A 24,616-nucleotide genomic window follows, 5' to 3' on the forward strand; every position below is an offset into this window, starting at 1 on the left:
CTGATTAATCTGAGGCACGAATCTCGTTTCCAGCGAGCGGATCAAGGATTTTCTCGTTTCTTAATAGTTGACGGAGGTGTTAGATCAGTCGGGCCTTCGAATTCTCGAGTTCATGGCCCGCTCTTATGCATATACGTATCCGTTAGCTTGGTGGGATGGTAAGCTCGTGCGCGGCTCGATGAACCGACTCGGCCAAAACCTACCGGAATTATTAACTCCTGTCAGTCTGGGTAGCTCGATGCAGCAACGAGCACTTGACTGCTTTCTCCACTTGTTAAGATTATTTTAACAAAGAATATCCACCGATTTCACGCATATCAAATCCTACGAGAAAGACAAACGTTATTTGGACCAAACAACGATTCTTCTTCGATATAAGTAAATAAAATGTTTATATACAAGAAAAGAATAAGGCGTTTGATTCTATTTAGTGGATTGTAATCACGTTTCATTTATAAAATATAGAGACTACATTCTATGTAGCGGATAGTAATCATGTTTCGTTCGTAAGATACGCAGATTGATGAATTAATTGTTTTACGATTGTTATCGTTCTACATTCAAGCGAGCTCACATTCCGTAGATTATGTTAAAGTGTTTGTAGAAGTTTGATGAACCTTTAAGACTCGTGAGTGGATTTTGAGAGAATCGGAAGACATGGAGGAAACAGAGGAAATCGAGGAGAGTACCAACTCGTGTTCGACGTCCACGTCGTCCTCAGCGACGACGGTGCGTGGCAAGAAACACTGTACGGAAATGCGATCTGAGAAACCCGTGTACCTTCGACAGAAAGGTACTGTGAAAGGATATAATGATTGTTAATAACGGTTAGGGAATTTTTAATTACTTAAAATTATTATAATTATTATTTTTAATTATTTATGCAAATAAACGTTGCTTATTCGCACGTACAATTTTTCACATTTTCAATTCCAATTTTTAGCATAGCTCACCTTCACCATTATCCGAGTCTGACACTTCTGAAATCCAATTTCGCACATTGACTTGATTGATTAACGATGCAGTCATGTATCATTGTCTGTAAACTTTCTTAATTGCACGTGTTAAGATAGAAAACACGGTCACGTACACTTTCGTATAATTATTTGTACATTTCACTTAATTATTCGCGTTATTTAACACTGAAGCCTGCTCTGTGGTCTTTGAATTTTGCGTCTCGAAAGACACTCTTCGTTTAACAAGCAGAGAGATTTTTAACGTTTCAAGAGATCCATCAACAAAGTTCCTTTCATACTCTTCTCAAATTCAAGAGATTTGCTAAGAACGAAAGAAAACACGATTGAATTTAAAATAATCCAAAGAAGATGGCATTTTTTAATTGATTTTACAGAAAATCGTATCCTTCGAAGGTACAAATTTCTTATCGGTAAATCAAATGTTACGTTGTACGTTTCATTTTGCCGGTCTCGTTCAACACCGGAAGAAACGAGCGAATCACGTTTTTTCTCTGTGGTATTGCGAAACAAAGAAGCACAGTTTTATAGAAGAAGAAGTAAACGGAAACGTTGCAGAGCGATGGAGAGCTTGACGACGAATGAATTAAATTTCACCTTCCATGGGCCAATTCGTCGATGCTTCGCCAAGAATCGTCAAGTGTTAGCTGACGAATTAGATCGATGGATCGCGGGTGCAAATTAAACCGTATTATATCGGTAGGTGTAATCGACGAATGCAGATGCCTGTTCCGACGTGAATTCGTAATTCGATAGACTCGATTACACGCGAGCACGCGATTCTGAAAAGTACGTTCGAGACGTACACATACTAGAGAACAGCTCTCCGTTATCCCTTAATTCGTAGAACGAATAATCACGTGTTATTCGCTGTTAATAATAATAGAGAATATTATTTACGTAGAATAGAATGTATAGGTATGTCTTTGAAAGAGAAAATAAATTTCTGTAGACTCAGTTGTTTAAGCATCGAACAATACGAAGCAAGGAGTTACTATAGACATTAAGTAGGAATAAGTAGAATGAAAAAATAAGTAACTATGAAAATGAGGTTTATATGATTGCGTTTGAAACGTGCGCTTTTTACAGTAACACGCGTAATTAATCAAGTCATAGTTTTAATTATTCTCATTTCTGTTGGAGTTATCTAGGTCTCAGATAAATTCGCTCAGATAAATCTTTCTATGAATATCTTATTTTAATTATAACATTTAGATTTTCATATTTTTTCGAGATCGTCAGTGTCTTTTATCAGGAAAGCTCCTATTGTATTTTGTAGCATCGTGTCATTTTGGATGACATTTATAAGCCTCGTGACGCGAAAGCCTGTGAGACCAAAATTTTCATAAAACTTTATATAAATCCCTGAGATTTCAAAAATTGATTTTTTATCGATATTGAAATGGTTCGTCCTATATGTATATATCGATTTCCCTGAAAAATGTATGACACGTACTTTTTATTATGATACACAGTGAAGGTCATTGCTTAAAAAAATAATAATAATAATTACAATAGAAATATTTGAAACCAATCGGAAAATGTATATCCGAAGAAGTTGCAAGACATTTATTGTAAACATACGCTTAATGAAAATTTAATCTTACTAACATAGGCTTAACATTTAAGCTCATTAACATAGTCAATAATTGACTCTTCAAATACTTTAACGATTGTAACTTCTATATATATATTTTTAGGTCCATTTAAAATTTTGTCAATATAATCGAGCCGTGTCTCGCCATTGTGCTAATGAGTTTTTAAAAAGTTTCCTGTATCATAAAAAGTTTCCAAGAGTGTTTGAATACTTTCGTGAGCCATTATACGTGTATATGTTAATACGTGAGTATATTTCAAATCTAGAAAATCCATTTGTCTAAAAACGATGTTTCGAGTAACGGGGATCGCAGACAGGTACCAGAACTATTATTAGAGAACGAAAATGAAGCTCGTAACAGCGTATAGGCTAAAAAGGATCCGATCCACACGTACATACGTTTTTTTAAAGCTCGCGTGCCACGCGAAACGATTCGCGTGAAACAATAATACACGTCGAGTAAATGGCATACGTGTAAAAAAGGAACAGTGAAATGGTAAATGAAATGAGGTACGGATTACTTTACGTTATAACGCGATTACTTCGGTGAAACAATATCGCTCATTCTTCTTCTCGATCTTCGTTCGCTCTAGATACAAGATTGCGGAAGCTAGCTTTACATCCAGTGATTCGAGTAATTGCAACAATTGCATTAAAAATTTAGCCCTATTAGTGTCTCTAATTTTGTGGTGAACTACGTAGGTTTCCTATTAAATCTAATACACAGTACATAGTCCGATGTATGATCAATTTTAACTGTATTTCTTTAAACAATGATCTGCACTTTTTATCATAATAAAAATTACGTGTAATAGATTTTTCAGGGAAATCGATATATACATATAGGACGAACAATTTTAATATCGATAAAAAATCAATTTTTGAAATCTCAGGGATTTATATAAAGTTCTATGAAAATTTTGGTCTCACAGGCTTTCGTGTCACGAGGCTTATAAATGTCATCCAAAATGACATGATGCTACAAAACACAATAGGAGCTTTCCTGATAAAAAATATTGAAGATCTCGAGAAGATATGAAAATCTAATTGTTATAAATAAAATAAAATATTCTACCTCGTTCTTCGCATATTATTCAATTCCAAACGTACTAATGCCCGTGTTATCAATTACATCTCAATTGCCATAATCTGACATCTACGAATCCAATAGAAGCTGCACGTGTTTCAGACCGCAAGTTTCATCCTAAAACAGATGATTAAGTTGCTTGCGTGGCACATCGTACACCTGGTAGAACGACAGACAGACGTTATTAGGGCATGTCTATCGCTTATCCTGGCGAGTAAAGTGTCTTTGGACGTCCGAATTGACGAGTTTCGTGCGGCCAAAAGTTTCACGGACTCGTCGCGATATCAAGCTGGGATCGCGTATATAAAGGGACCTGGAATTCGGCACGAATCCCAATTGATATTCGATTGCTTGGTGTGTCGGCTGTGCCAGTGTGCAGCGGGTGACAATCGTCACAAGTTTCCTTTCACCCTTCGGTTATTTAACACTAGAACTACCAGAGCGGACAAACTGACAATCTATAATCCTCGACATAAATAATCTTTCTAGAAATAAGTTTTCATTCTATCGTTTCAAAATCATTCCTATAGGAATATTTTCTTATCGTTGAAGTTCATATCGAAATTTTAGACACAACTTTGCGAACGAGGATTTTTGGAGGCTTTGAACGCTTTTTGGTGAAGTGCGAACTACACAAAGTGTAGTGAATTAGATGCATCAACAAAGTTTTTGGATGTTGAGCAGTGTAACAGTGTTACCAGAAATCGTAAAATAAAATTAAACGCCTGCAGAAAGTTCTACAAGTATCGAAATTTTAATGTCAAACTTTTTTGGCTGTGTTCTTTTGATTCTCTTTTTATCTTGAGCTCAAACTTCATGTATTTAGTAATATGAATGGTGCTACCAAAAATCGCGAAATGAAATTATCTCGTAATCGTCCTTCTGCAAGAATATTTCTTCCTACTTTTCGTTCCGATTTCCTCGGTACAAGCTTCGTGCTTTAGTGATTGGTAGTTCGAGTGTTAAATGTTTCATTTTCGAAAATCTCTCGCTCTTCACGATTTAATCCCCTATTTTATTGTTAGAATAAATTTGTTTGCTATATTATGTAAATTCGTTTATCGTATACTTCGTAAATGATTCCAGCGTGTTCGTTGATGTGTGAGATTGAAATTTAAGAAATATGTTGCTGTCTGTTAGAGCAGCCAGGTGTGCGGCTCTGATGGGAGAGCCTGACGAACTGTATCCAGGTGGAGAACTCGAAGGATTATTGTGCATGAAGCAGGAAGGATCGACGAAGATGATGTTTTGAGCTTTTTCTGTTACAGAGAAGATCATTTATCCGAGAAGCACTAGGACGTTGGTCAAGACTGCTGTGATTGGAGGAAAACCTATCGAAGAGAAGATTTGCATGGTAATTCGTTAAATGAAATCCGAATTAAAATAGAAAGCAATTGTTTGAAATACTCCTCCTGAGCGATAGATCCTTTTTTATTAATTTTTATCATTTTTATTAAGTATATTCTTTTTTTTAATGTTATCGGTCTTATTAATTTTGGACAGTAAGATGTGCATTTAAAAGCATGAAACTTTGTTAGAAATTTAAGCATTCGGAAGATTTTTCGCTCCTTTATACGTATATGTACAATTTTGAGCCGTTTTGACAGAAAAATATTATTTTCTCAATGTAATGTCTGTCTTTCTTTTACGTTTTGTATTATAGACCCTGAGAACGTTGGTTTTCGGAAGTTGTGCCAGTCCACCGAGACCGGAATGGGCAAGAACCGGATTCACCCTACGACCTTACGGACAAAGCTTGGCATTTGGATTGCGAGCACCGAGAAATACGACCAGGGGTCTCGTAACTGTTGTACAGGCTACAATGCTCAAGCATTTCCTGTTTAAATGTAATAGACAAGACACTCATGCTAATCCAGAAAGGTAAAATCTGTTCAACGTGTAGTACACCAAAGTTCCACCTCTAGAACCACTATATTCCTTATAAATTTAGGCATCTTTAACATTTGCATCCTTTAAATTGTATTTTACGCGTTAATATAATAAACGCATAAGAATTCGCATTCATCGGTTATCTGTAATTAATCATTTTCAAATTTCTGACCGAAGAATACTTTAAATAATCTTATTTCTGTACAAATTAGCATGCTGAAGCCATCGTACGATAGACAGATCGATGTCTTGACATTGACGATAGCAGAGATCATTTGGCGTTGCGCCGGTGGATTCGCCGTGCAAAGTACTGGTTATTCGCCAAATCAGAGTGTCACGGGAAACGCAAATGCGCCCAGGGCCGTGGTAGCTTTGCCGCAAGAGACGCCCTATGTGCAACATAGCGTGCAATACTTCCAGGATGGTCTCACGGAGACCGTACGTGAATAAATAAAGAATAGAAAATGGAAATTTTTTCCTGTAATTGAATCATAACGAATGTCAGCACAGTGGCCAATTACGTTATTAACGATTACGTTTATACACGTTACGTTAATATGTATTAATATATTACTAGAATGTGTTAATAACGTCGCATTAGCGGGTCATTGGTTTCTCGATAAAGTTGTAGTTTGCGTTGGATTATTGGCACTGATCCAAACAATGGCTTTATTCTCTTCCACGAATTCATAAGACAGTTCATATATCTTGAAACCTTTTATTTATAGCTGCACCTGTTCGAGTTTGATTCTTTGGGAGACTTGGAGATATTTATTAAAAGATATTTATATTTGGTAAGCTTAGGTAAATATTCTGTTAGTAACGTGTCAAGAACTTTTATAATTAAATTGTTTCGTGTGACATTACTCTAGTTTCAAGACGAGGGTGGCCCTGGTGCTAAATTATTATTGTACAGCGCTGTGCTTTCCAGAGGACTTTCTAAGTAAACTTTTACACATCTATATACATTACATTATACATCTATGCATATATTTATTCTATACCATTGCATATTTTAATAAGTTCACGTAATAAGGATCATAATTAGAATGTTTGTTTAAAAAGATCGCTAACTTGTTTAACTTTTGAGTATAAATAATAATCTCTCTATTCGTAGACTTCCTACTTTTTAATTCGTATAATGTTTCATAAAAATAAACAATGCCATGGCTGTCAACCCGATCAGAGTTGATTTGTACCTTGTCGATCGTTAATTTTACAATTATAAAAGCTATGTTTAAGAAACGATCTATTTTTACCCGTACAGGGTACAAGCCGATCTAGAAGATCCAAAAGGCTCGATACTAAGCGGCTGTCCAGAGGAAGGTCCCATAAGCGTTGTAATTCTCTCATTAACTGGTCGTGCTTCGCCTCATCTGCATAATGGGGTGCTACACGTTGGGGATGAAAACACATACGTGAGTAGTTCCTTTGTTCCTCGTTCCCAAGCTTCATTTTGACATTCCGGTGTAAATGTCAAGGCTATACCACAATGGGGTGTCCTTGTGAGGAGCGAAGTAGGATTTCTGGTGCACGAGGGTGATGGACAATTGAACAAACAACCAGGATCTCGTTTGAAAACCCCGAATTTGCCAATTTGGGTTACTCTGTGTCACGGCCATCACGGTGTCTTGTTCAATACCAACCGGGAATTACTTAGAAATTATCACGCTGAACGACGGTATGCTATTTCTTCTTTTTTTAATCAAAACATTTATCTGATTATCTATGGTAATTGATAGAAAGAATAATATTGTATCGTAGAAAGAAATATATATATATAGTTGATTACCCGACCACGGATTTTTATACAATTTTATATTTCTGTGAAAATGTATATTTCGTAAATTAAAGAAACGTAATTTGAATAGAGATTTGTTTCACCCTTTAAGTATTACAATAAAATTTTATTTTACAAACTTTATATATCTTCACATATTATGCACATTCTTTTACGTATTTAAATTTCTCATAAATGTATACAATTTGCAGTTCACTGATAGCCTTATATTCCTCGTTAAGTAATTTTCTTCATTTACTTGTGCAAGTTTCGAGATTCAATACTTCACATGCGGCGGCAGCCACGCCATTTTGACCGTGGACACCAGGTCGAATTCCGGAAATGATTCAGAGTTCGAGGGCCCAAGCAAAGAATGCATGGACATTGCTGCAACACCCTTGGAGAAACTTATTCGTTCCAAGTGAATAATTACTGCAATTTCTATTCATTTCTGAATACTTCTCATTACACAGTGACTCATAGAAATGTTTGAACATATCATAGAAAATTTTTATGAATATTATATGTATTGGTTTAGATTTTACCAATGTAATCAAAGTCCTACCAGGTCGTATGCCATACAAAATCTTTCGTATAACACACGTAATATATCCAGGAAAAGTTTCTATATACGTTCAAACCTTTTGTCTTTTTTTTTTAGATGGCAGGATGCTTGCATACAGTGGAATGGAACACCCTTAATGTGAATGCATCAATATGTGTCTCTATAAATTTAGTTGAAAAATAAATATAACGTTCTAGGCTCTTTGTTTAGATCGTAGTAGATTATATACATTATAGTTATGTTTGTAAAAATTTCTGTGCTTCGAGAAAAAAGATTATTTCCATCGATCTTCTACTTTTTACTTTTACTTCGGACAAGAAGATCCTCCTAAGATATTACTCAAAAATTTTATGAAACAGATATCGACGTTTCGTGCATTCATCCAACACTCTTCAACACGCGATCGCGTGAAGCTCAACGCCTTCTCAATCACCTCACGATAAATTCCTCTCTATAAAATCTTGCATACAGCCAACTTTATCCTCTAACCAACTACTCTACTTTTACCTAATAAATATTTTTTCCATTCACTAAAAGTCCATCATCCGCGCTCGCATATAAAATTCAACGAATATGTAAATTCTTGCATACAACCAGCTTTATCGATTAGGTATACGTGTTATTAATTCTCTACTTTACATATTCTACTTTTACGTAACTTAAATATTTTTCCATTCACTAAAAGTTTACCACTCACGTACATACGTACATCACGTATTTTCAAGAAACCAATGAATTTTCTGCACTTTGTCAATATTTAAGACGTCCATCCCTTCTTCATCCCTTTCATCATCAACCCTATTCGCAACAATTTCCATGGCGTTACACACACTGAAACCAAACGAGACACAATTATCCCTTCCCCAGAAACATTCAACGGTACAATTAAAAGTACATATACTGTACAGAAATGGCAGAACAATGGGCCGTGCCCCATAAACAGTCACCGTTCGAATCGTTCCATCGTTTTCCCAGACACAAAATTTTCGGCTTTCACGTAAACCAGAAGAAGGAAAGAGAAGGAGCAGTTGCATGTGCAATGGCAGACACGTAGTCGTCCAATTTCCTGCCAACGAAAGTAAACACCTGTTCGAAGCAGGGCCAGGAAGGCGCTCGGTTGGTCGTCGATTCCCCCTTCCTAACAATGGAGAACCGACTTCCCGAGTGCCGGTCTACCGCGTCTCTTTGCTCGTCCATGTTTCGTAGTAGCGAGTTCTGCCGGTCGAAAGCGAACAGGTGCTAGTTTTAAAGCATCCTCTGTTACTATTCAAATTAATATTTAAAAAATATATAGTACATGTAGGAAAATTAATATTGAAACAAATATTCAAAGAATCTACGATATCTGGGAAAATAAATATCGAAAGCAGCAGAGTCCAATTTACGGCTCTTCAAACGTGAAAATCGAAGAAATAGGAAGGAACAGGGTGAAAGAACTCGAAGATTATTCCTTCGATATTTATTTGCGGATATTTGTCCGTGGTGTATTTTTGAAAAATTCACACGTGATATGTAGTTAATATTTTTTGTTTAATTCACATGTAACGTAAGCTATAACGATTGTTTAAAGAAGACGACGCGACGCTGACGGTGTTTTCTTCGCGATGTTACCGCAAAGCTTTAGTCTGTGATGAAATGATTGCAAGAGGGGTTGAAAGTATCATTTTTCAAAACGTTATGTTGACTACAGTGAATTGTTAGTGAAGAACGATGATGATTTGAGAGGAATGCTCGCTGCCGATCGTTGATACGCGAAACAAGCGAGACGGAACTGGAAGTTTGAGTGGTAGAGAGTGAAATAGTGCCACTGCTGATTCTGATCGTCTAATAGGATTCTTGTGGTAAGTGGTCGGATCTTATGCAGAGGGTGTGGATGATGAAGCAGCTCGAAAGTTAGACTAATTGCTCGATTGTTTCCAATACAAAACGCTAATTATACGGGTCAACAATATCTATTCGATTCATGCATATGAAATGTTGCTTATACGTATACTTTTATGATCGATCTTTTTAACATTAAATGTACGTAATTCACAGAACGTTTCTTTTCTGGTTGATAATTAAAGATAGGATAAAGTCTCCGCAAAATTTAAATTTAGAAAGAAATATATTTTATACGCAGTAACCTGATGTATCCCCTTAATTAAAATATCATGTCTAACGCTCTTTCATTTTTCAAGATATATTGAAATATTTGATATTTCCTGTGCCTTTATCTTTCAAATAAAGTTATATCGTGCAACCTGTGTTAAACAACGACTAAACATTCTTAAATTGGACGATAGGAAACAAAAGTGTCATAAAGAGAATAATAAAACTATTCTGTAGTTTCTAAATAAAAGATAAGCTATTTTAATTAAATAAAGCAGAATAGACAATCGCTAAATTAGAAAGAATAATATTTTATACGTGCAATAGAATAACCTAAACAAGACGAAATATTTCTCCTATTGAAATTCTCCCCAATATACCACGTCTCGTCATTCCGTCAAAATTTGAATGCTGCTTAATTATAGATTGATGTTCCACTCGTTTTTCCTATCCAAAAAAATAGATTCGTTTCCGTACTTTCGATCGTGAAAGTGGCCGTGTCAAGAGTACATAGTTAGAAGCACAGACAGAACAACAGTACAGTGATTCATCGAGCTGTTTCTTGAGTTAGCGGCTAGCATCGAATCGGTGGCATCGCGGATCGTGAACAGGAGGGAGGACTTTACGCCGGTTGCCCATGGCAGTGCGTTTCAGGTTACGGTCGGTGAATTTGAGGAGTACCGTGGCCCACATAACCGTCGTATCCGGCTTGTGTATACCGTATAAATCATTTGGCCCTACCTGGATCCATTTTTTCCTTCGATTTCAAGGATTATTTCCGCTTACTCTGCCGAAGAATTGCTTTTACCGCTTTGTTCCAACTGATAGGAGACGTAATTGCCGGCTTAAGCGGAGATACGTCGATTACCTCGACTCGCCACGATGACCATAATTCTCTTAACCAATGGATTTCAATTTCTCGGAGGTTCTGATCGATGATTCTGTAATTACTGATTGTGAAGGATCTTAAAATATCGTGAATGAATTATTGGCAAACATTTCGTAGGCAACTTAGTTTTCAAAAATAAACTTTTAAATAGATCTACAAAATTTTAAGATCGCGTTTCGTGTAAACTAATTATCACCTCGTTTAATCGTTGTTCGTTATGAATGACTAGAATCTTTTCCAGCAATGGATATCAATTCTTTGAGTGTTTTGATTATGTGATTCTGAAATTAAACGAGTGAAAACGTTAAAATTAATCTCTAGATAGATTGACAATTTGATAGACAGTGTCTCGTGCAACATACTTACCTTCTTGTTTTATTATCGTTCAGTATTGATGACTAGAACTTTTTCAAGCGACGTATTCCAATTCTTTAAACTGATCGATGATCCTGTAACTATTTATGGAAAAGAACATAAAGATAAATTGTTTTTGCAGGTCACATTCGTTACAAGGTATTTAGCTTCCTGTTTAATTGTTATTCGTGTTTCGAAATAGTTCCGTATAAGGAGACCACGCCGAAATAAGGCGAGGAAAAAAAATTGTCGAATCGAGGAAGCGGTAATCGCGATTCTCAAGCTGCCGTGAACTTTTTGCAATCACGAGCCTACTTTTACCTCCTGGATTCGATTCACTTTGCCCTTCTTTGGTTTCGAACACGCAGAATCGACAAACTATCGCTCTCGCCACCCCCACTCGCGATGCTAATGTCGTTCCACGTATCTAGGTTTCACGTAATAAAGCAGTTTCTTCGCATGCTTTCTAACCACGCGTTATGTTCTCCAGTTGCGAATGCACATGGTCGTTTCTTTTTTTATTTCTTTATTCTTTGTGTCTTTTCGATCCGCCACTCCGTGGATCCAACATCGATCAGACAAATGTTTGCGCTCGCTTTTCGTTTGTAGGAGATCGTCCATAGTCACGCTACTTACGCGAAACGAATCTTCAATGACGTTAGAACTATCGATAACGATCAGATATGAAATTCGTGTCAAAGAAAATCAAAATGACAGGGAAATATATGAAAAGACGTAAATATTTCTCCGTATTTATTTTATCAAGAATTATTCAAATTCTCCAAAATGCACCGTTCGTAGAACTACGCCTGAAGCATGCTTACAAGAATTACTTCGAAGTATTCGTATGAAAATAATTTCCACGAAGGGTGTTAACATCTGATGATAAAATGATAAACAGCTGCAAGCTAGATTAGTAAAAATAATTAAATACGACTATAAATCCTAAAGATTGTATGCAATTATATCGAATCACTATGACTGACTACGAATGACAGTCACCTTTTTCGCTGAGCTTCTCATAATACGTAGTTGTGTCTCATATGAGTAGCTAAACGCTGCTATAAATGAATGATTACAAATGACTATAATTAGAAACAATTATGACTAATTATAGTATAAGTAACTACATATGATTCTAATTGTGATTAACTGCAAATGGTTACAAGTAACTGTAAACGGTCATGGCTAGTTAAAAGCAAATACGAATGTGTAAACAACGATTGTCATAAGTGACCACCATCACATCGACTATGTCACGTTAGCGACTCTAAATCGCTATAAGTGGCCTCGAGTAGCTGTATGACAACGTGGTTATCACTAGAGGTGGGTCGAAATCTGATTTTTAGACTCGTGATGCTCGAATCTGAAACTTTGTGAGATGTCGCAGTTCTCGAAGCTTCCGAAAGTCCATATGCTTTTCTTCTCTTTTTTCTAAGGAGTATCTATTTTTTCAGCAACCACAATTTCAACAAATGTTTCTCACAAAATCACATTATTTTTCCTCGATATAAACGCTGATAAGAGATCGGTGGAATCATGCCGATTGAAACGGATCTGAAGTCTAAATACAAACTCCACTGGATTATCATTACTTAAATAAAAATAAATTCATCTTCGTTGCAATATTCTCATAAGTTACTCATACAAATTACTATTGACTTGTAGTTCGAGAAACATTTCGTATTGTTTTCTAAATGTTTTCCGAAATTTCGAGGTTTCGGGGTTTCGAGGTTTCGAGGTTTCGAGTGATCCATCTTCATTTATTACTATTACATTTCAACATTACAATATCATGATTCACTCAAGTAGCAAATTTTGAATACAGTCTTCGATTACAAGGTACGCTGTCTAACTTTCAAGCTGTTTGTACACTTATTTGCAATGTGCAACGCGTAATCATAAATTTTGCATCAATTTGCAGATGCATCGGCCGTTGCCTGGATCGGTGAAGGATGTCCTTGGATCGCCATGAAACACAACATTCTGAAGATCCTGCCTATCCTCTTTTGCACGTTGCATTTACACACCGGACAATGTGGGTCTTCTTTTGACTTTTCTCACGCCACCTGCTTTCGCCCCTTTCGTCCCTTCTGTTCCGCAATTCGTCCGCCATCTACCTTCTTCCTCTTTCCATTTTGGTCGCGACCTTAATCGCGCCGCACCGTCTTCCGTTTCATCACACGGTTGATCGCGTGCGAACACGAAGGAATTGCGGTTGCAAAAGGAAACTGGACTGTTTGAATTCGACGTATACGAATGTTCTCGGTTTTAGAACTGCTGCTAACGAACGAGTCAATATTTCTACGACTTTACAGTGATCACACTATGCGATTCGATAGATTTTATATTTCTTAAATTCGATGCAGATGAGCGAGTTTTGTAGCGCGAACATTCCTCGTGCGTTTCAATGGTACGATAGAATTCTATTTGTTTGAATTCGACCTAAAATTAAGTGAGATTTTTATTATTATGAGATTGAATATGTACATGTACATACTAGTTCGTTATAGGTTAACTTCCTAATGATTCGTCAAGTTTTTCTTTCTTCTTCTGCTGTCTTACTTCGTGATCGAGTTTCAATGTAAACTATTTTTTATTTTATAATAAATAATACCTTTATTCTTACTTATTTTCTCGCGAATACTTATTTTCCTCGCGTTACATTACATCATTAGAAATACAAACCTCTCGAATCACATAGCGTCACCCACGAGAAACGACAACAATATCGCGTTGCTTGTCCACGCCGTGCCTCGTATTTCTAATGACGAAATCCAGGCAAATGTAGAATTTCTACATCGAAAATAAAAATTTGGCGGATCCAACGAGGAAATCCACACGAACGTACGATTCTTCTATTGCAAGTAGAAATTTGTCCAATCAAAAAATGTCACTAATGCGAGGACGTAACGACGCGTTACATCGCTTGTCCGCAACAAGCCTGTTCGTTTCCCTTCGACGATTCTCGCGACATGTCCAGTCGTGGATAAGGATCGAATGACTTAGAAAGCCGTTGCATTGCGACAATCGAGATATCCTAGTTTTAATGTCTCCGTTTCCCTTCCTCGATGGACATTCGTAGAAATTGCCAGCCATTTTACGCGCATGGTAATTAGGCCGTAATAAAAGAGAACCAGCGATACTTTCGAAACTCCGTTTTGTTACGCTCTTAACTTTATAATTCGATTCGTTTTTATCGACCGGAATAACCAGATTCAATTAAAACTTGCGAATCAGCAATAGGTAACCGAAGAGCATTCGTTGGAATGGTAAGCATAGGAACACGTTTAATTAATTTCTTCGTAGAAACAGCTGTTTATTTGTACCATGACTGAACCTTATCTTGTACAATTGGGTACAATTAACGATAATATACGTGAGTTTTTCCTAGTTACAACCGTATACAAGTTTACAGTATGTTCTTACAATCAGTGGCTTGTAGAGAAGGTTGATACGTTCCATCGTGCAATCATTGTCTCTCATTTACATGACAATTCGTTGTTATCTCGACAGTCAGGAAGTTTGTTGAGACAACGCTTAAACGAGCGTTTACTTTTTCCCCTCGCATAATCGTGCGAACTCGTTTTATTTTTCTGCTTTTTTTATCCAGCGCGTAATAGAACGATGAACAGTCGCAATAAAGTAATTCGTTCCGATTTACTAGTTCGACCATTGACGCGTGTCTGTGATGATGTCGAAGGAATTGATTTCTAATTTAACACAGGAAAGTTATTTGCTATAGCTCGTATACAAAAAGAAATACAAAAGAAAAGAAAAAGAAATATTGGAATTATTAAAAAGGAGTTATTGGATTTTAATTATTGGAATAATTGTAAAAGGAAATATTTCTTTCTTCCCTAACACTAATTTTTTCTTTTACAAGATACAAAATTAGCTTCTCTATAAAATTTTTGAAGCTTTGTGTATTACGACAAACAATTTCGTAAATCCTTAACTTTGAACGCAATGTTTTTAAACCATAAAAATTCTATATACTCCCTTCAACGTGTCAGAAGCAATACCATGGTTTTCTTCTGGAAAAGTCTCTAACTGAAAAGGGAAAAAGATTACGAAAGGCAACGCCGGAACGTTGCATCGTCGTCGATACGCCGTGAGTTGGCAGCAGGCGGAACTCCGCTCCAAGGGAGCGCACACGTCCAATTCCTCGTGCACGCGCTCCTGTTAAATGACTTCTATATACACATATTTTTCGTAGCACTCACATATTTCCACTTATTACCATGTATTAATTCGGCTTTTTATCCGTGCAAAGCATTTGCAAATGTGGACGGCCACATATACCAAATGTATAGACGATAGACACGATCACATCTACCAAGTTGACCATCGAAATGTAGGTTTCTACTATGACATGTTACGGTCCTTTGATCGAGAACAAAACAAGTGTAATTCACTGATATTCGAATGTCGATGGATAGAATAAAACAGAATTTACATGTTGATTCTAATAAATCGAATATCGTAAGATTTTTATAGGGTCAGGGTGGATCGTATCATCTTGTATAAGAGGAACATTATAGTTTTTCTGTTCCCTTTTAGAGGATTCATTTAAGAGATCTAGTTATCGACTGGTTGTGTGGTTACTTCGGAAAATAGAAAAGCATCACGCATAATACAGCTAAGTTGGAAAAATAACGGATAACAGGGGCTTTGATGCACAACGAATTAGAGGCAATGATCGCTTTACACTAACCGTCTCGATCCTATTACGAACGGTTATCTTGATCGTTTTTTACTTTTCAAATGGCTACTACAGAAATTCTTCTTTTCCTTTTACTCGACAAAAGCGAGGAAATTAAATCGTTCTGTTCCAATCAGAGAACTTCTTTGCATTTAATTACGAAAACAGTTAGAGTTAACTAAGGATTAAACGTTTCATTTATAAATTTAAATATCTGTGAACATTCTTCCAATTCTTTTGTTTAGAATTACTCTTTTAATAAACTAATTACTCAAATGTAATTTCTAGATACTCTACAATTGAAATATTTATACAACGAATCTCCTTATATAATTTTTCTTACAATCTTTTTAAATTTAAATCTTTTACCTTTATAACTATCTTTTTAATAAATTACGACGACGAAAAATTTATCGGTAGGAAGACCAGCGGTAAACCGCTTCTTTAAAAAGCCCGGAAACCCGAAAACCACACAATAGCCGTATATGGATCAAAGGAACATGATCGTTCTTCGTTCGAAGCAGCTAAAGAAATGCATATTAACTCTCAATATGGTAGAACCTGTCTCCAGCTATCGCTATATTTTACATGTCACTTCCGCTTTACAAGAATCCTTCTCTTCCTGTTAATATCTTCCAACGTATCGCATATTATTAAAATTCAATATATAATTAATATAAAAATTTGATGTAAACACGTATATAATTTATAACATTTGACACTTTCAAGAAAATTTGCATGTAGAAAAATTCGTAAATAATCGAATTACTTTAGTATGTAATTAATATGTATATGTGTACACGGATTCATAATCCACGCTAAAAATTCTATCCTTCTGTCTGCTTAAATTAAATTTAATATCCATACAAATTTCTGATTCATTTTCTTTATGATGATCCAGTACAATTAATGGAATTAGCATGGTATTTATTTAAATATAGTGATCCGTGATGCGAGATGTTTTCTGGAAAACGGTGCCACCGCCGCACATCTCTTCGTCAGCGAAGATTTGCCGGTCGGTGACACCGTGGGTGTACTCGGAGTGCTGGGTGATCCTGGACCACAGGGTGACATCGAACTCAGACTCCAGGAGCACGATAGTCCAGTAACTTTCTCAGCGTATTCGAAGAATCTAACTCTCATCAGGCCACTAGATAAAGAAGGCATCGATGGACCTGCCAGCGTTTACGTGAACGTAATTTGCGAACGGAAACATACATTAGATCCTGTAGGTTTAACATATCCTCTTTACTCTACATACACAATTAACATTTTAAGGAACGTAGTTGTTCTAATTACTCGCATTTGTTGCAGGGTTTCGTGATACCAGTCAATATTCGCGTGACTGATGCCAATGATAATGCACCTCAATTTGTAAACGCGCCTTACGTTCTAAATATCTCTGAGGTGAGAAATTAGATATGTTTGACAGACAGAAATTTTCTTTCATTCAGAAGGAATACTTTTTTTTTATTTATTGACGACAATTTTTGACATATAGGTCACGGTAGTTGGCACGAGGGTTCTTCAAGGTGTGAGAGCCGTGGATGCTGATCAACCAGGGCCATTTTCTACTGTACAGTATGCCGTTTTGCCTGGACCGCATTCGGTAATTTTTTAATTCCCTTCTATTATATCTTATTCTTTTGTTTTACATAGAAGAAATCTTAACGAACTTTTGTAGGATTACTTCGTGTTCGTGAATGCTTTAGAAGGCACCCTAGTTCTAAGGAAACCGCTAGATTATGAAACTCTTGCCAATTTTTCCGTCGATATCCGTGCACAGGTAAGTAACGATTCCTTAAATATAAATATTAATTCTCCAAAAACTCTGTTAATGCGCTTTAATGTTTTTTTCTTTTTTTTGCTCACAGGACCAGGGCAATCCGCCCAAATCATCGACTACAACCCTTTATGTTAATGTTATCGACGCGGATGACCAAAATCCTGCCTTCCAAAATGACCAATACAAAATTCTCATCCCTCGAAATATTAAAACGGTAATTTTGGTAATAATTGAACATTTTTTAACAAGTCGATGTTACGTTATACTTTTCCACTGAATTGTTAATGCATTATAGATTAAAAGAAGTAAAGATACGATGAAAAGTAAGCGATTCAAAATAATATGAAATAATACATGATTCATTCTTTCAGAGAAGGATACTGAAAGTTGAACCAGCGCCAATAAAAGCAGTAGATCAGGATGTAGGAATTAATGCTCCGGTTCAGTATACGATTCAAGGAGGAATTCTACCGTTCCTCACACTGAATCCGGAAACAGCTGAAGTCGCCATAACACGACCATTATACGAGCATGAACTTTTATCACCAGCAACTATCGTGGCAAAGGCAAGCATTGTGACAGTAGAAATTACTTAATAAAGTATTATAAATATCTGCCGTATATGTAAATCTGTTACTAATTACTTGTTGTTTCTATTTATTGATACTTAATAATTCCTTATTCATGTTCTCAATAATTACAGGCTACGCAGATAGACAATCCAGATAAATATGCTCTTTCCACTATAGTCGTTTCTCGAGAGTCGGATTGGAACGTGGAACCCACTGCTGGTAGGTGATTTTTTAATCTATTCTTAAGATCTCAAGCTCTGATAAGTAACAGATCTAGAATCTCGTGGCCCATCTCGTCGTTAAGAAAATAAAACGATTAAATGGAAATGATATTAATTAGGTGGCAGATTACCAGTGAGATTCATACGAAAGGATCATGAAACTAGTATTCCAGAAAATACCCCTCCAGGAAGCGTTTTATTAACGACAGGAGTGAATAAAGTAGATTCAGTAAGTCAGAATCAGACACGGGAATTTATTATACCCATAACGCAAATGTAAGTCATTTCTCTGCTTTTAGAATTTAAGATTCTGGCTTGTGGGAGCGATGGAAGATCTGGAAAGATTCTCCATCACTAATTCCGGTGAATTGATTTTAAAAGGCACTCTCGATTATGAGAGGAGGGTCCAGCATAGTTTTTTGGTTCGTGTCACTGACGGCCATCATGTACGTTTAACAACAATTTAATCGTTAAAATAAAACTCGACTTTTAATATTGGAATATTTATCGTTGTAAATGAATATACATATATGTCACAATATTTAAATACGATAGTTTCAATTAAGATTGGTAATAAAATATTTATTATTAATTATTTTCTACATTTATTATTAAATTTATTATTAAATGTCAACACTATTTAAATATGACATTACAGAACGACACCTCACGCGTCAATGTTTCTGTTGAGGATGTAAATGAATGGGAACCCAGGTTTCGTCATCCCAGGTACGAATTTCACGCCGCAACTTTGAGAGAAGGATCCATCGTCGGTGAGTTAACATTCTAACTAATATATATATACAATAATAGAAATTTTTATTTTCATCTTCATTTATGTATATATGTTTCTTTAACTATATGATTCTTAGGAAAATTGGAAGCTGCTGATGGTGACAGAGACGACAAAGTTAGTCTATCTCTTAGAGGTCCAGATGCAAGGTACGATAAACATTTATTTTTAAATAAAAAGCAAAACTTATTTCAATTTTACAACAATAATAAATATTGAATGATTATACAGATCCTTCGAGATACTTGATAATGGAGAATTAATTCTCAGATCAGCAACAACCATTAATGGTACTTTGGCCAGGTTAGTGGCTGTTGCCTCTGATTCTGGTCGTCCGCCGAGGTTTGTAGAATAAAATAAATGTATTTACGATTTGATATAATTCGTATACGATATAATTCGTATAATTATTTGAATTTTTTTCTTTAAAGGTCTAGTATGATCCCAGTGATCGTGCATATACCAAATAGTGGCTCGTTGCCAATTGCTGCAAGAGCTGCACCTGCTTGGTTGGGCAGCAGTGTTCTCCTGGTTGCTGTTTTTGGCGCTGTCTTGGGTCTACTTGGTGTTATAATACTTGTTTTAATTTTGTACATATATAAAAAGTAAGTAAAGCTGATTACTTGAAAGATTATCTTATTTCTTTCCTTTAATATTTTCCCCGACCATAACAGGACGTTCTCATAGGGCATTCTCTAAAATGTTTATTAAATATTCTCTTCGGCTATTAAGAATTATTTTCCACGTCAACCTATAGACACTCAAATTAAAGAAGAAAGCTGTAAACTGATCATTATTTCTACATTTTTATATATAAAAGAAATTGTGTATATCAACGAACAGTATTCTTAAACTAACGATACGCGTGATTCTAGATTTTTAAATCCTTACAACGTGTTGCAGTAAAAGGCCAAAAGCCAGTGGTTCAGTAAGTTCAGTAGGAACTGGCTACAGAGAAAAATCACCAGTTCCCTCTGCTCTGAACCCGACTCCTCAAGTACTCGGGGCAAATATGCTTCAAGATGCCTTGGAAGTACCTCGAAGAGGAAATCGAATCGAGAACGCGCGCAATATCGATGAAAACGAGGAAGAGGCTGAGACTGGAGACGACCTAGAGGAAGATGATCATGTTGATCAAGAGATTGTAGACGACAGTAACAATAGTGAATCTCGTGAAGTCAAGAATGATAACAATGACGTCGAGAATCCGGTTTTTGCAGCGAGGAACTACAATGCCACTATTAAAAGTAATTCGAAGCAATGAATTAAGAATTACTCGGAATACTATTAAAATTTATAATTAAAAAAGAATATATTAGCCTATTAACTTATTAATTAGCGGCGCGCCTATTTTAAATTCGCTTCATTTTAAAATTCTTATAAATTCCTATTCTCATACAATTATTATTTATTTACGTAAATTAGGTGTAACATCGGCTAGACAACTGCCTCTTTACGCAAGACATAAGGTGGCCCCAGCTCCAAATCCTCCAGGTTTATCAGCAACCTCCAACATCCCCAATATCGGCGGTTTAGTTCAGAACATGAACGACTTAAGCTTAAAAACTAATCTAAACGCTGACTCTTGCAAATCTTCCAATTATTCCGGAGATCTCCCAGATTCTTTGGTACCTGCGTGGCCAGCTTGCTCCGTTTCACAGAGAGTCAAAAAATTATCGTGGGACGATGACGATAGGGTATCGTATCTTTTATTATAATAAATATTTAGATATTTCAATGAATACATTTTACGTAGAACACAATTAATTTGATTTGTTACAAATAAAAATATCAGTAGATACTAGAACATAAGAAGAAGATAACAAAAAATAACTAAATTTCTCTAAGTACGAAATTATTACGTGTAATAATATTTTCTCTCTATTTTTTAGACAGTGGATAGCGTAGAAGTGGCAGCAGAAACAATGTCCAGAAACAGTCAGGTCGGAAACGAACGACTTAATCTCACCGTGTACTTTTAAATCACGCGAAAAATGAAAGACTGAGAAATAAAATGGTTTCAATGACTCCATCGTCTGTCAAACGAAAAAATTACCAATAGACCACTTCGATAAATAATTCCTTTATAAATAGACACTATTAAAATGCGCTATATAATTGCCAGATACTGAATCAATTCAAATAGAATGTACATACAAAATGTATAGAGAATTATACTATATAGTTACAGACGAGTTGCATTAAACGATAATGCAAGTACGTTCTTTACTTATAGTTATTTTATTAAAGAAATGCAAACGTTAACAGGTTTTCTAATGTTCTAACGATGCTAATACCTTTAATTTACATTTAATCCGACCAAAAGAAATACAGAAAATTTTCTAAATAAATTAAACTTAGCAGAGGAAAATTTTTCTCTGTGAAAGACGTTCGAATAACGGAGGCCAAGTTAAGAAAAGGACAAAGTTCCGTTTCACGCGAAAAACCGTGTCAGTAGGACGATCTGGAAGAAATCCCGCGTTCCTCGCGATTCTGCCTAAAAAGTATGTAAAAAGCAACAAAAAAATTTCAAAACATACTTGAAAATCCTCATTTTATATTTAACATCTAATAATTTTTTAAAACTACATTATGCAGCAGTTTTTCAAAGTTCTCGAATATTTTCGTTTCATTTTTCATTGTATAATTCCTTATCAGCTATAGGTATTTCTAACGATTACAAAATTCGATATGGTTTACAAAAAAGCTAGTTAACTTTTACCTACAAGACGAAATTCGATTGAGATAATTAGTAGATAATTACAACTTGATTGAAATAAGAAGCAAATGAATAAGAAGAAGGAAAATTTGTGGAAGAAGTAATCGCAAAAATACGAGGACACAGCCAAATCAAACGAAGAAAGTGACTCATTCTTCCGAAGAGGAGAGAGAAAGTGCCTCGCAGAAGAGTGCACGAGCCTCAGCTCTCGATAGTTTTACGTGACTTCTGAACAGAAACGGATCGAACAGGTGAACAGCATTTAGGAGAAAACAAGAGTGGCATGATAATAACTAAGAGGTCGTTTTCATTTTATAGATATTACGTAAGTGAATTTTCTTTACTTACATTTTTTCTAGTGTATATAATATATTATTTTTTAATATATCTTTTATATATACGTATAGCAGATGTAAGTATACATTAAAAATTGACAATTCTAGTAGTTAATGATTAAACTGCGGATGTTTACGCACTTTTGGGAAATTACTTAGAGATGTAAAAATCTACACAATGAATATAACATATAAAAATAAATAAAATATCCAATGCGAAAAATACTTAGTATAATGTTAAATGTATAATTTAATATTAGTATTAATATTAAATATATTTATTTCGTCTCTATTTCTTTAATTATGCTGACAAAAATATAAAATTGAGCAAATATCCGCAAGCTATTAATAAATAATTCACTTAAGAAAATAATCGTTCACACCGTCATAATTTATATATAATATTTATAGAATATATAAATACGATTTTCTATTTAATTGTGAGCGATTAAAAATTAATTAAAATACGTTAAGCAAGAAACGATTTGCATGACGCAGTCAATCGTCCCGGCTACTTAAACTTTCTTAAGGAAAGTTAAAGATAGTCTTCACAGTCGAAATAAAAACGTCAATCCGTATTTCCGTATCCGTATTTTTCTTAATTCGTTCCCTACTTTCAGGTTTATCATGAAGCATAAAATGTCTCTTAGTCTATTTCTTCTCATAATTTTACAACTATGCCTCGGTATAGAAATTCCAGGTATGTGAAAAGAACTAAATCATTTATATAAATGAAAAAATGTCCTAACAAAATTATTCGTGTATTTTTAGACGATATGTACTCGATATCTGCTCTAAATTCATCTAATGTTTCGATAATCAGACCACCAGAACTGTGGAGCGAGATTCTAGAAAATTGGATTGTTTCTGATTCGAAATTAACGAGGATGTCGAAGGTGATGAAACTAGGAGATAAGAGCCTAACTATAACGAGTAAAATATCGACGCCAAATAAACGAGAAGTCTCTGAAACCGACCTCTATCTACTCGGTAAAATTTTAGTATTAATGTAATTATTATCCATCCGTTCAAAAATTATATAAATTATTCTCCGTTATATCTAGGTGCGATAGAGAAGCTCGTCTATAGAGTGGATTTTCTAGAAAGTCGTCTCAGAAGAGCGGAAGAACTCCTGTATTATGTGATTTCCGGAAACATCAATAAAAAAGGTAAATTACAGTGTTTTTGCACAATAATTTATAATAATATTAATTAATATTACAAATTACCAGCTGCAAATTATAGATTTTTTCTTTAATAATTTATCATAAAGTAGAATAATTCAATAATTTGTAATTTTGTACAATTTACTTGTAACACTTGTCTTACTATCAAACTTGTTAACATTATGCAACGATATTTATCAATACTGGTAACTTGTAACTTGTAGAATTTCGCTAATAATATTAGTTCAATTGTGTAAAAGAGCTCAGATTTTCTTCACTCTATCTCTTCATTATAAATTCATTATCCTCTTCAGAGCCCTGCCCTACTAATTATACCAAAATTGGTCAAAACTGCTATCACTTTAGTAATCGTGATTTTGACTGGAAGTCATCAGCTAGTCTCTGCCGAGGAATGGGCGGCCATTTATTGGAATTCGACACGGAAGACGAAAAGCGCGATGTGTTAGCAGGCTTGCAAACAAATTCTAAATTAAAAGGGAAAACCTTTTGGACAGGGGGATTGAATCCAGGTCTTCTTTGGATTTGGGCTAGTAGTGCAAAACCAGTTTACCAAAATACTAAACAAACTGTCCCTGGTGATGGCAGGTAAATTTGTTTGTTAATTAGTTCTGTTAATTAATATTAATGATTAATCGCACTTATCGTAGTTTTAATATATATTTGATACTTTCAAATATTTGTAATTCTGTGATTGTATATTTAGGTGTTTAAAATTGTCTTACAATACAACGTCCAGATTATACTCTTATCAAAGTGATGATTGCGGCGCTAGACACAGATACGCTTGCAAATTATCAAAAGACGACGAATCAGCAAACAAAATTGAGAAAACTGCAAGGATGTTAATGAACGAATAGCATTAAGTATAGACTGATATGTAGTAACGTGTAATTAGTTTTATTTATTTTATGTACATCTATTTAATTCTAAAGGCTTAAGATATATGTACATATTTAATATAGTTAAAAAATACTTACTATATGCTTCTATTTGGTATAACTGAAACACCTTTTTCACGTTAAGTATGTTAAATTTCTTAAATATATATTGTTCAATTGTTCGCGGAGAGAC

At 35.2% G+C, this 24,616-nt stretch overlaps 3 protein-coding genes across 3 annotated transcripts; all 3 read left to right on the plus strand.

Annotated features, from left to right (window-relative positions):
• The first annotated feature begins 214 nt into the window (after positions 1 to 214).
• Positions 215 to 8,079, plus strand: LOC117158879 (inactive ubiquitin carboxyl-terminal hydrolase MINDY-4B). The gene is made up of 11 exons (XM_033338252.2): positions 215 to 378; positions 605 to 793; positions 4,927 to 5,012; positions 5,322 to 5,539; positions 5,761 to 5,986; positions 6,277 to 6,342; positions 6,421 to 6,491; positions 6,816 to 6,966; positions 7,030 to 7,229; positions 7,597 to 7,749; positions 7,990 to 8,079. The coding sequence occupies exons 2-11, from the start codon at positions 658 to 660 to the stop codon at positions 8,033 to 8,035; spliced, it is 1,353 nt and encodes a 450-aa protein (XP_033194143.1). The 5' UTR covers positions 215 to 378; positions 605 to 657; the 3' UTR covers positions 8,036 to 8,079.
• Positions 8,080 to 9,096: 1,017 nt separating this feature from the next.
• Positions 9,097 to 21,541, plus strand: Cad96Cb (protocadherin Fat 4-like Cad96Ca). Its single transcript, XM_033337983.2, has 18 exons — positions 9,097 to 9,734; positions 13,152 to 13,265; positions 16,874 to 17,160; positions 17,247 to 17,339; positions 17,434 to 17,541; positions 17,617 to 17,718; positions 17,807 to 17,932; positions 18,090 to 18,284; positions 18,422 to 18,509; positions 18,631 to 18,740; positions 18,811 to 18,957; positions 19,170 to 19,284; positions 19,384 to 19,453; positions 19,536 to 19,646; positions 19,736 to 19,909; positions 20,208 to 20,551; positions 20,730 to 21,001; positions 21,197 to 21,541. Exons 2-18 carry the CDS (start codon positions 13,199 to 13,201, stop codon positions 21,284 to 21,286), a joined length of 2,499 nt encoding a protein of 832 aa, XP_033193874.2. The 5' UTR covers positions 9,097 to 9,734; positions 13,152 to 13,198; the 3' UTR covers positions 21,287 to 21,541.
• A 463-nt stretch (positions 21,542 to 22,004) lies between these two features.
• On the plus strand, positions 22,005 to 24,471 carry LOC117158760 (uncharacterized). Its single transcript, XM_033337994.2, has 6 exons — positions 22,005 to 22,348; positions 22,979 to 23,058; positions 23,130 to 23,348; positions 23,423 to 23,527; positions 23,839 to 24,130; positions 24,249 to 24,471. The coding sequence occupies exons 2-6, from the start codon at positions 22,986 to 22,988 to the stop codon at positions 24,400 to 24,402; spliced, it is 843 nt and encodes a 280-aa protein (XP_033193885.1). The 5' UTR covers positions 22,005 to 22,348; positions 22,979 to 22,985; the 3' UTR covers positions 24,403 to 24,471.
• The last annotated feature ends 145 nt before the right edge of the window (positions 24,472 to 24,616 follow it).

Source organism: Bombus vancouverensis, chromosome 9, assembly GCF_051014615.1.
Source record: "Bombus vancouverensis nearcticus chromosome 9, iyBomVanc1_principal, whole genome shotgun sequence".
Lineage (NCBI taxonomy): Eukaryota > Metazoa > Arthropoda > Insecta > Hymenoptera > Apidae > Bombus > Bombus vancouverensis.